General features: G+C 37.4%; 1 protein-coding gene and 1 pseudogene across 2 annotated transcripts; one reads left to right on the top strand and one right to left on the bottom strand.

Moving 5' to 3' along the window:
- Positions 1 to 1,264: 1,264 nt before the first annotated feature.
- LOC107686838 (gastrula zinc finger protein XlCGF57.1-like) lies at positions 1,265 to 4,627 on the bottom strand. Of its 2 annotated transcripts, XM_016483995.1 has the most exons (4): positions 4,563 to 4,618; positions 3,513 to 3,574; positions 3,096 to 3,355; positions 1,265 to 2,966 (listed from the first exon to the last, which is right to left on the bottom strand). In XM_016483995.1, the coding sequence occupies exons 3-4, from the start codon at positions 3,124 to 3,126 to the stop codon at positions 1,471 to 1,473; spliced, it is 1,527 nt and encodes a 508-aa protein (XP_016339481.1). In that variant the 5' UTR covers positions 3,127 to 3,355; positions 3,513 to 3,574; positions 4,563 to 4,618; the 3' UTR covers positions 1,265 to 1,470. The 2 variants fall into 2 exon arrangements, with proteins under 2 accessions (XP_016339481.1, XP_016339480.1); XM_016483994.1 differs by lacking the exon at positions 3,513 to 3,574 and having other exon boundaries at positions 4,563 to 4,627.
- Positions 4,628 to 5,364: 737 nt separating this feature from the next.
- Positions 5,365 to 9,711, top strand: LOC107686839 (NAD-dependent protein deacetylase sirtuin-3-like; annotated as a pseudogene).
- The last annotated feature ends 2,478 nt before the right edge of the window (positions 9,712 to 12,189 follow it).

Genomic DNA, 12,189 nt, shown 5'->3' with positions numbered 1-12,189 from the left:
ATCACAAATGCAGACATGGTTTTATGTTTACGCGGTGCGATGCAATGGACTGCGTAAAAAGTCATTATAATCCGTAATGTCCCCACTGGATGCAACAAATTCCTCGTTTATAATGGGTTTTAATGTTTTTGTCTCGTCGCTCCGGCCGGGACAAGGCATCACAATATGGCAAGGGGCGTAACATTTCTGTCACACGTTTGAGGTATTCGGCCAATCACAACGCACTGGATAGCTGGCCAATCAGAGCACACCTCGCTTTTTCAGACCGATGAGCTTTGTAAAAATCGACGCGTTTCAGAAAGGCGGGGCATAGAGGAGAAACAATAATGTACAGTATGTGGAAAATAATGTTTTTTGAACCTTAAACCGCATAAACATTTCATTACACCAAATACACAAAATAATGTTCTTTTTAGCAGCATCATATGACCCCTTTAAAATTTGGTCTCAGAAGAAGAAGAAAAAGAAGTAGTTTAAATAGGATTTCAGTAAGTTGGCTTTTTCAAGCCAATTTAATCATCAAATGCAGGATATGAATAGACTAAATAAAGGCCTGTTCACACAAACATGAATGTTCGTCACAAAAATTTGTTCTGATTTCCACATGTGATTTGTTTTTGCAGAATAACGTGTTTAACAGCCGACAGGCTAAATGAAAATACTAATTCACTCTCTGACAGTATATGGCGCTAATAGAGAAGCAAAAATACCCTGATTTCCCTGGTGCACAAACATGGAACTTGACATGGAAAAGAAAGGTCCAATAGTATATATGTTACGGGTCCTTGCCGCGGAACACATAGGCAGATTAAAAGTACCTGAATTATCAGGAGAAACAAAAGCACACGCAAACTTCAGTGTCTTTCCACAGGCGCAGCTTGGTAGCGTCTGAGGTAAACACAATGTGCATCACCATGGTAACCCACAGCGCTGCTTTCTCTGGTGGCCAGAGCTGTATTGATTCAAACGCAGTCTTTAGTGGTGATAATTGATAGATGACTGTATGCACAATAAACTCTTCTTCACATCATAAATAAATAAATAAATATGAATAAAACAAACATTGCAATTGTGAATACACAATGGTGTATCACATATACAGTTTTGAAACATTAGTTCAGTCTTTTGTATGCACTATAGTTTTATCAAACAAAACCAAATAAAAGTGTACAGAGACAAGAGAGCTAGTTCCAGATTCTTTCTCTGCTATTTACCATCATTTAGCAGAATTACCAATTAGTAGTTTTATGTAACAGCAGTGGCTCTGGGCATGTGACCAAAAGTGCAGTTCTTAATGGTTGGCTGGTTTTCTTCAGTGCAATGGAAAACAGACTACAACACCTGTCCTTGAAAATTGTTGCATGGACTGCATGCTAATGTTCATGTTGGTCTAAACAGATGCATTAAGTGCATTCAAATTGAAATGTTTATTGCACCGAACATCTGTCTTGGTGCGAACAGGCCTTATTCCTACTTCTGTTGGACAGATTCCATCGTCGGGTTGATCTGAATGTCACACAAATTGCTTGGAACTGAAGCCGGAAGGTTGGACACTGTAACCACTTGTGGACAGTGCTTTTCTACATGAGCCAGTAGACTACGTGATTGTCTAAAACTCCTCCCACATGAAAGGCAGTGGTACAGCTTTTCTCCAGTGTGCACTCTTTCATGTTTTACCAGGTTCCCAGACTCAGTGAAACCCTTTCCACAATGTGAGCACTTGAAAGGTTTTTCTCCAGTATGGATTCTTTCATGCCGCTCCAAGTCTCTGGCTCTCATGAAGGAATTTCCACACTCAGAGCACACATGAGACTTCACACCGCTATGTATTTTCTGGTGCTGTTTAAAATAGTCAAGGAATAGAAAACTCTTCCCACAAACAGAGCACAAATAAGGCTGCTCGTTTAAATGCGTCCTCAGGTGTCTTTTCAGCAGTGACTCCAAAACAAATTTTTGACCACACTCATCACAGCCAAATGGCCTTTCTCCAGAGTGAAACTGCAGATGAAATTTGAGGCTTTGCGCCTGCGTGAAACCTTTACTACACAAATGGCATGAAAAAGGCCTCTCACCTGTGTGAATTCTTATGTGATGCTTCAGATGTCCTCGTTGAGTAAACCTCTTCCCACATTGAGGGCATGTGAACGGCTTCTCTCCAGTGTGAATTCTTATGTGACTATCAAGATGTGCTTTAGTTGGGAAACACTTTCCACACTGAGAGCATGTGTAAGGACTCTCTCTAGTGTGGCCTTTTATGTGAATATTAAGACTTCCTTTGCGTGTAAAACACTTTCCACATCGAGGACATGCAAAAGGCCTCTCACCACTGTGAGTTCCTATGTGTTCTTTAAGGTGTCCTTTAGATGTGTAACTCTTCCCACACTGAGGGCAGGTGTAAGGCCTCTCTCTGGTGTGAGTTTTCATGTGAATATTAAGGTTTCCTTTCCGTGTGAAACTCTTTTCACATTGTGGGCATGTGAAAGGCTTTTCACCAGTGTGAGCTCCCAAGTGTTCCTTAAGGTGTCCTTTACATGTGTAAGTTTTTCCACACTCCAGGCAAGTGAAAGGCCTCTCTCGGGTGTGAATTTTAATGTGAATATTAAGGTTTCCTTTACTCATGAAGCCCTTTCCACACAGAGGGCATGTGAATGGCCTCTCACCTGTGTGAGTTATTAAATGATCCCTAAGGTGGCCTTTTTGTGTGAAAGACTTCTCACACTGAGGGCACTTGTAAGGTCTTTCACCAGTATGAATTCTTATGTGATACTTCAGGTGTCCTTTTTGTGAAAAAGTCTTTCCACAACGGTGGCATGCAAAAGCATTTTTGGCTTCTGTGCTTTCTTGAGAGAACCCCTCTTCAATTTGTGAACCACTAAAAGAGTTTTCTCCAGTTATGGAATTGGGAGCTTCCTGATTCTCCTCCTTTTCATTCTGTGCTCGACATTCCTTGTTCAATTCCATCAGTTCTAAAATAAACATAGTAACACATCCAAAGTAAATTCAAGAGGAACAAACTTTAAATTAAAGGACATTTAAAGGACAAATCTGATAAACTGCCTGAAAGTGATTACTGAACAATCATAAATAGACAGTACCTCTTTGTTCTTCAGCCTCTTCATCATTCATCTTGCATGATTCAGCCTCACTGAAATCTTCACTCTCTTCGACTCCATCTTAATTTCAGTGTCATGTAGAATGTGTTATTACATCAGACTTGATTCTTGCTGGCTTGAACCACAGTGGCCCCTTTTATGGGGATACTTCTAGCATGTTTTGTGATTTGCTGTGGGAGTGACTTCACTGAAGATTGTGTTGTATGATTTTCTATGTGGCATGGTGGACCACAGGACCAAACCTGTGAAAATAAACAACCAAATCTTTTTTTTATACTGCCAACTGTTAATACACAGCAGGGTGACAATTATATAAATCCCATGTCTGATTCACAGGCTTTTTATATGTTATGAGCCCCCCTTGTGAATTCCTAACAGCCAGGTGTACCCTGCACTCACCAATTTCAAAGTCCACACGGCATACAGATAGCTGCCACATACTGTATACTTAGACACAATAACTGAAAGAACAAGCAGATCACATGTGTCAGTGACTAATGGCACATCATGTTCCCTCAGTGAGTTAAACGGCAGACACTGCACGATTTCTCACGATGTGAACAGATCTACATCAACCCTTCCTAATCTCACCCAGATCTGTAGTAATATTGGAGGGTGGATTCTCTTTTTCCCCACGTGAAGAAGTTATCTATGTTTATGACGCCTGACATATGTGTTATTCAGAGGGAGGGCAGATGCTACCTTCTCAATACTAACATCTTTTGCAGGTAACATCCTTACCGACTTGTATGTCCTGGTAAGAACACGTTGGTCTTCTATCGAGGCGGAAATGTAAATATGGTCTTGTAGATTATTAAAGTGCAAAATTCTGCAATTTGAGTAACTACAGAAAGTGTGACCTACATGCACTACAGACTTTAAGGTGGCATACTTCGGCTGCCATGTCATCAAGCACCACTGAAGGCTGTCTCAATTTGAAGGATACTTTAGAAGACAGCCTTCGTTCCATGTCCTTCATTCAGTGCATTTTGAAGAATGCATCAAGTGTATCCTTTGCGACTTCCAATCACCCACAATCCTTTGCACACATTCCAATTAATGAAAGAAAACTAGCTGAAAATGAATTTGCAAATCTGCAAATTTTCTATGGAAAATGAGATGTGAGAACATTCAAAAACTCCTGGAATAAACTGAAGACATATTAGACCTTAAAATGAACTGAAAATGCAATGCAAAGTAAAAAATATTTTTCCCTCATGTGTGAATGTCCTTTACTATAATATTAATGTTTAAGCTATTTAAAAAAGAAACATTAGAACTGCACCTGCACATAATGCAATACATTATTTCCACACCATTTAACATTTCTAACACAATACGGCGTCAGTAATATTGCTATGTTGCTGGAGCACATTTGTAAAAACGTTAAACCACGTGTAAACGTTTTATATCGATTCATGCACCTAAAAAACACTGAAAAATACTCACCTCGCTAACTTCCTCAGACTGATGAACAGTCCGCGGCGCATCGGTAGTGACGTCACACCACGATCGGTCAAGAAAGCAAAATTAAAGTTCGCCTTTTATTCAGCTTATACACAAACTCATACAATGCATAAGAAATAGTTAAAGTGCCAAATGGGGTATGTTTTGGTGAAATACAAATATTTAACTATGAGAATATCGAATCTACTGATGGAAGAGCATGCATTACATCTAGTATGCTAGATTCTGCCTGAAAGTCACGATGTACCGCAGATCTATCTCAGTTATGACCTATCTACCCATACTAGCCTACGAATATATTTACATACACACTTCACATCAAAGGAAATGAGAAATTAAATACATTTAATGTATATATTTTTTTACTATTGGCCATTTATCTAGTTAAATGTTTATTTGTATGTATTGTATTAGTATTGCAATCCCTATCAACAAGAATGAAAAAGCTGTCATAAGATCCAATCGTAAGTACTATAATAATTACGCATTTTAACCTTGAAGTAAAATCAGTTCAACATAAAACTTATTTAAAAGCCTATAATAACCATAAGATAGTCATGTTTTATCGATACAATATTTTTAATGCATGTATACATTCGAATGAATGGACAATGTGGGTTTTTCTTCTGTCACATAATTGAATGGTAACTCGATATGTCTGTTACGGTAATAAGTGCGCCACTAGTCTGACTCTGGCTGTTCCTGCATGTTTTTGTTTACTACTGCAAATTCGCTGAAATAATGTATGCTCTTTGACAAAGTAGAAGCTTAGCCAGAGTGCATTATGCTATATTTAAAAACGGGTCTAAATGTGTGCAGACTATGTTTTATAGAGAAATCCTTATGGAAAAGAGGACTGTCTACTACTCAAAGTATCTTCTTGTTATTGAAGTCATTAAGTTTCTGCTGTACATTTATGTTACAAATGCCAGTGTCGTTACTGACAATCGTGTTGCACACTTATACTATATAATTTGATGAATTACTGTTTCTGCACTGAAAATAATATTTGTCTTTGTTTTCGAGTTAAAATATCTAAACATCCTTAAAACAATGTGAATTTAGTAGAGAAGCAAAGCGTTGTAAAATGCATGCTATATTTTTGATGTGTGCAAAGTAGCTTATTTTTGTGTGATTAGTCTGTAATGCTGTTATTTCGTTTTGACCCTTGGTAGGAGAAAATCTTACAATCAATGATGCTTTTCCTCAGATCTGTCAAGGACAAACCTTGCCCATCAAAAGATATTGTCTCCTATTCCTCATGCATGGAAGGGTTGTGTATTTCTTTCACAATTCCTTTATTGTCCGTAAGTATTCATCATCATTCATCAATTATTGATCCAATTGAATCCCACACATTTCTAAGTTAATTGAACTTTGATCAAACATGTTGACCTGATAGAGCTGCCTTTATCAGATGTGGTGGAGTAAGAGGGCTGTTTGGATGAGGCCATGGCAATGTTCGCCAGCAGACTCTGGACAACATTGCAGAAAATATCAGAGAACGCAAGTTCAAAAGAATTGTGGTGATGGCAGGGGCAGGTATCAGCACACCCAGTGGAATCCCAGACTTCAGGTAAAGTAGGACTCATAAGGGTGGTTGTCCCCTAATCCACTTCTGAGATGGTTTTAACTTTTCTTAAATCTTATTTCTCCCACAGAACGCCTGGCAGCGGACTTTATGACAACCTTCAACAGTACGATCTGCCCTATGCTGAGGCCATATTTGAAATAAATTACTTTCATCACAATCCAAACCCTTTTTTTGCTCTTGCCGAAGAGCTTTATCCTGGTAATTACCAACCCAATCTGACACACTACTTCATTCGCCTGCTTCATGATAAGGGACAACTGCTCAGGATGTACACACAAAACATTGATGGACTCGAGCGAAGTGAGTGAAGTTCTTTTGTCTCACGTAACTAATGGTAAAAATACGTTTGCATTGAAAAATGATACCACTTATTCATTAATAGAAAATAGGGATTTTTATGTGTAAATAACATTCAGAAACTGCATTTGAAATGAATAAGGATCAATAAATAAATACTGATACAAAAGTAAACATAAGGATTGACATTTATTTATTATGATTTTATTTTATTTGACATGCACAACATGGACAGATGCAAGCAGAGGCATGCTGTTTAGGTCAGGTTTGTGTTAAAAAGCCAATAACACATTAATTTATTTGCACAAGGCAAAAATATTCAGTAGTACAAGAGTTGTAACCTTTTAATGAAAACTGGTTGTAACATGTGCAGAGCTGGTGCAACCGGCCCCAGATTCATATAATAATTAGGCTATTTTAATTAAATCTGTTATGTATTATTATCAAAAAGTCCAGCAGAATCAAAGTTTGTGTAGATAATTTATAAATGTTATGGACCTTTCATTGAATTTAGTGGCTGGCATTCCCCCAAATATGTTGGTGGAGGCACATGGAACATTTGCCACGGCCACATGCACAGTTTGCCGAAGAGATTACAAGGGAGAGGAACTCCGGGTAAGTATGTGTCATTGAACTATGATATTGAATATTTTACCCGGAACGGCACTTTTCATATAAACCCATAACTGACCAACTATAAACAAGCATGTCACAACCTGATTCTGACAGAATATTCTTTTGCTGTGATTTGATTATGGTATGGTTGAAAGAATGAGTTGAGCTCCTGACTCATGGCTGTCTCCCAACAGAATGATATCATGGAAGGAACAATCCCCAAATGCCCTACTTGTAAAGGAATCATCAAGCCTGACATTGTATTCTTTGGTGAAGAGCTCCCTCAGCAATTTTTCACCTACCTTACAGACTTCCCGATAGCAGACTTACTCATTGTCATGGGAACATCTCTAGAGGTGAGGACAAGCTGCTGGATCTGTTAATGAGCTTTTTGTAAAGCTGAGCTCTGGATTTGTACCAACTGAACAAATGCAGTGTGAGACCAAGCCCATATAATACATTTAAACCCATTAGTTGCTGTATTTTACAGTATGTCTCTGAGGGCCAAGTCTGGTTGGCCTGCACTCACGTAGTTGAGTCTTTGTTAACAGTAACTAATTGCTAAAAAATTATTGCATCTGCTCTGAAAACATCCTGCAATCTAATCACTTTACAGTAGTTAATAATAACACATTTCTATAGACAAAATGCATCTGGAAAATAGCGGAGGACAGAGAGTGAGCTGCTGTGGGAAAAGTGCATGAAACAAAAGCATATAGTTTAACACAGCTTGCCCTGTCAGGTTCTTTGACAGATAGACCCATGTGTGCTGCATTTGAGACATGTTTTTCCTAGCACATAACTTAAATTTTTAGGTTGTATCCTTTTATGTGGGTATTAGGCTTGTGACAGCAAGTGAGTCTCAGTTAAATTTCACAGAATGAGCGCCAGTGCATGCGTGTCAAACAGAATAAGAGTGTAATTCTGACTAACGTATACATTGTGCTAAAATATTTCTTTTTGGACAAATGTAGGTTTAAAATGTGACAAGTTGTTGTATTTTTCAGATGAGAGCCGTAACAGTGATTATTGTAATGGAGTATAAATGCAATACAATTACTATATTCAGATGAGCGAATGTGTGTGTTCCTTGTACCAGTTTTACATTTAGTCTGTGTTTTTGTCTATTATTTAATTTAGGGATATTTAATTTAGCGATTTTAACTTCTGCCTAAAAATGGTAAGCAATCAGTTGTTGTTTTTTAATGTAATGTTTATATTTTAACCCTTTTTGCACAATGTATAGCATAGATGCATTCACTATAATTGTTTTCATAGCCTTCAAACTGAACATTCTTTGGAGGACAATAGTATGTTTTTTAAAAATATTGGATTAAAATTAGTAATTTTTAATAATTAATAATTGTTTGATTTTCCATATGATTAATCAAATAAATAATCAATAAAAAAACTAGTTAACATATTAATATCTAGGTTTTAAATAGATTTTTTTTTTGTATAAAAGGGAGTATATTTTAAGTGCTGCAGTTGGCCAACAATTAATATGAGGACATTATAAACATGTAAAATAATTAGACAATAATTTGAAATGGTTGTGTCAGATTTACACCAAATACACCTGTATATAATATGAAGATCATTTGCAAAAGTAGGCCTTGTGTTATGGAACTACATCCCCAGCAGATGTCACTGTTGGGTTATCTGTTGACTGCTTTTAAAAAGGCTTATTTTCTGAATTGTTAGGTGGAGCCCTTCGCCAGCTTGGCTGGTGCCGTGCGTGGTTCAGTGTCACGGCTTTTGATAAATCGAGATCTTGTGGGGCCATTTGCTTGGGGGTCCCAACGTCACAATGACGTGGCTGAGCTGGGTGACGTAGTTAGTGGGGCAAAAAAGCTGGTGGAGCTCCTTGGTTGGAAGCAGGAATTAGAAGCCTTAATGAATGTTGGCGGAGACAAGGTAAGTTGTCATCAATCTCTGTTCTTACATATATAAATCATATGAGTAGATGCATGTAGATTAGTCTGCTGTACTCGGCAGAACATTCATAAAATTTTGTATTCTACAAGAGGTATGGAGAAATACATTTTTTATGCACCTCTTACACGATTATCTGTCATCTTTCATATACCTCATTTGCCAGAATGTTCTTCATGACTTTAATTTTAAAGACTGGTCCAATATAATAACATTAACGAAACAGCTTGAAGCTGCTTTACTTATCTTTAACTGTGTTTAATGTTTCCTTCTTTGTTAGGAAATAGTCTATCTAAATTTTTATTCTCATTTCAAAGCCCCCCAAAATAGAGGTATCTGAAGTTTTCCCGTCTTTTTCTATAGACTTCAGTGAACAAGGAGGAGTGAGCAACCAAACTTCATCTTGACATGGGATCTGGAGATCCAGAATGGGACTGATTGTTGGTTGGCCCTTTGGAAAGCCCAGTCATTGAGTTCTGTCTCAGTAGTGAGCATGCACTAGTGGGACTGGGTTTCATTTGTTGATGAGGTTTAATTGAATATACTGGGTTGAGCATGAAGATCTAGAACTAAATAACTAGGTCACCTCTGTATGTGCTGTGGGGAATGTAGTAATAATTCATACACACTGTTTAAAATAATTAATACTGTAATGTAGCTGACAATTAAAGAAGCAAAAAAGTTTTAATTTCTGTTTGTTTAGCTGGCTGTTGTCCATCGTTTAAATATATATATATATATATATATATATATGACTGTGGTGAAATGATTCATTTATTCTGTAACTAATGGTGGTTCCAAGATAAAGTGAGTGGCATTCTGGTCAGTGAGGTGGCCCCTATGAGGAAAAACCACCCTGATGAACAATAAAAGCTTTTTCTAGTATATGAGTGGGGTCTTATGTGAGTGTACATCATTTTTATTGTGTTTGTCAAATGTACTACTCAATTCCTTGGAAAGAATAACTTTAAATACAATATTATCAAAGTACCTTTACGTAAAATACATATGGAAAGGTTTGGAGCCTCCTGACTTTAAATACTTTACCCTGAGTGATTGTCAAGCACAGGGCATGCAAGGATGTTTTCAATGAGCTCACTGCTTAATTGCTTTTTTCATTCCCAAAATTGTGTTGCTTTTCCCCCCTGACAGGTCATGTCACACCCAGTGGTGGCTCCAGGATTTTTTTGTTGGGGGTGCTAAGGAAGGGCTTAACAGTTCAGAGGGGGTGCTAAAAAAACGAATTAAACTGAGTGAAAGTAATGAACGTCTATAAGCTTCAGCTATCTAAGCATGCGATAGCATGCAAATCCGGGAAAATCGCGATAACCTCCCCATGCTGAGATGCGTCGTATGTGTCGACGATAGCCAGAGATATAGTCAAAAGTATCAAAAAATTGGCAATATTAAGAGGATTTAGCATCCAGTTAATGTAGGCCTGTTACATTCTTCTTCTTATTAGGCCTATTATTATTATTAGGTTACTTTTATTATTAAATTACATGAAATTATTACCCAGCAATAATTTAATAGCACATCACCGCATGACGCGCTGTGAGGATAATTAAAGTTTAAGCTATTAGCTTACTCCTCATTGAAAATGTTTTTAAAAAGTTTTTTTTTTAAACAGGTCTATTAATCTATACAATGAAGTATATGCCTATAATTATAATTATTAACACTGCAGTCATCAATGAAAATTAAGAGCAGCTTTATTTCGTGCACCGATTTTCAAAAACAACCTGTTTAACGCGAAATAAGTTTATTCTCATGTGTTTCACTATACGGGCCACAAGAGAAATATTAAGGGAATGATTTAAGACAGTTAGGCTATATACCGTTATCAGCATATGTTGAAGTAGTTTCGTCTCTCGTTGTCTCAGAGAATATGCGCCGTTAATGCAGCGTTAGAAAGCTCCGTCAGTTTTTTTACTTTCACTTTCTCTATAGTGAATTGACTGACGTTCACAGGCATAACTCTTGCGCACAGTTTGCGCGTTGCTTGCTTGTGTTGCTTGACCCCTACACCCCATAATATCAATTGTTTATAGGCCACATATTAGGCACTTCTTTTTTCTTTAAGTTTTTAATGTTTATTTTTCAATGTTAATGAAAGTGACATCAAAAAAACAGGAACATCATTAGGAAATCCTTGGGGGGCTGTGCCGGGGCTAAGCAAGTTTCTGATGGGGTACCGTCAAGCCCCGCCCTAGCAGTAGCCCTAGCGCCACCACTGGTCACACCAAAACAAAATCTAGTCTAAGAATCTGTGTGCACTGAATTTATTTAATACATGAGTTTCACAATTTGAGTTGAATTACTGAAATAAATGAACTTTTCCATGACATTCTAATTTATTGAGATGCACCTGTATATGATCTGAAATACATTGCATCATATCTGCATTACAGGCTTTTGAAAGGCACTTATGTGGGGAAAATGTATGAATGTCAAAGTGGCATCATTGTAAACAAAGACAGTACAAACAAACATCACAAAAATAAATTTGATAGACATACTCTTTAGTGGAGATTAAAAAACAGATTTGAACATTTTCTGGAAGTCAGCATAGTGGAACACGTCCGTAATTCATGTGATGAACTACACCTGTAGTTACTCTGTTAGGAAGTGAACTTGTAAGGAAATCGCTCCCTATCCCATTATATACTGCACTATTTGAGGGGACAGTCATATGTAGTGGTGTCTGAAATCATAGTGGACATTATCGTGTGCACTCATTCAGTCCCATAATGCACTGCAGTAACGAGTGTACAACTGATGTTCACCCATAGCCACTAGAGAACTGTGTACTGTGAGGTTTGCACTAAAAGAAGTCCCATGTCTCTGATGAATATGGTTTCCACTGTTTTTTTTTTTTTTTTCACCACTTAGTTTCTGAATTCACAGTTTCATTTTCATTCTCTACTTCAAGCGCACTATATTAGTGGAGTAATGTAGAGGATAGTGAATAAGTGTATAGGGGGTGATTTTGGACACAGACTTCAAATATTACTAAAAATTATGCCAGTTGTGAACTCCAAAAATGGTGTTAAGTTCTATGAAATGCTCTAGCATCATTGGTTTAAAGACACTACTTGGTTTGGTATGTTCTATTATCTAATGTCTTTCATACAATTAAGTGTCCAAATACTTTTTGGGGCAAGTTAT

This window comes from Sinocyclocheilus anshuiensis, unplaced genomic scaffold (assembly GCF_001515605.1).
Source record: "Sinocyclocheilus anshuiensis isolate Anshui unplaced genomic scaffold, SAMN03320099.WGS_v1.1 scaffold773, whole genome shotgun sequence".
In the NCBI taxonomy this organism is placed as follows: Eukaryota; Metazoa; Chordata; class Actinopteri; order Cypriniformes; family Cyprinidae; genus Sinocyclocheilus; species Sinocyclocheilus anshuiensis.
This window is presented reverse-complemented; position numbering and strand designations above follow the sequence as displayed.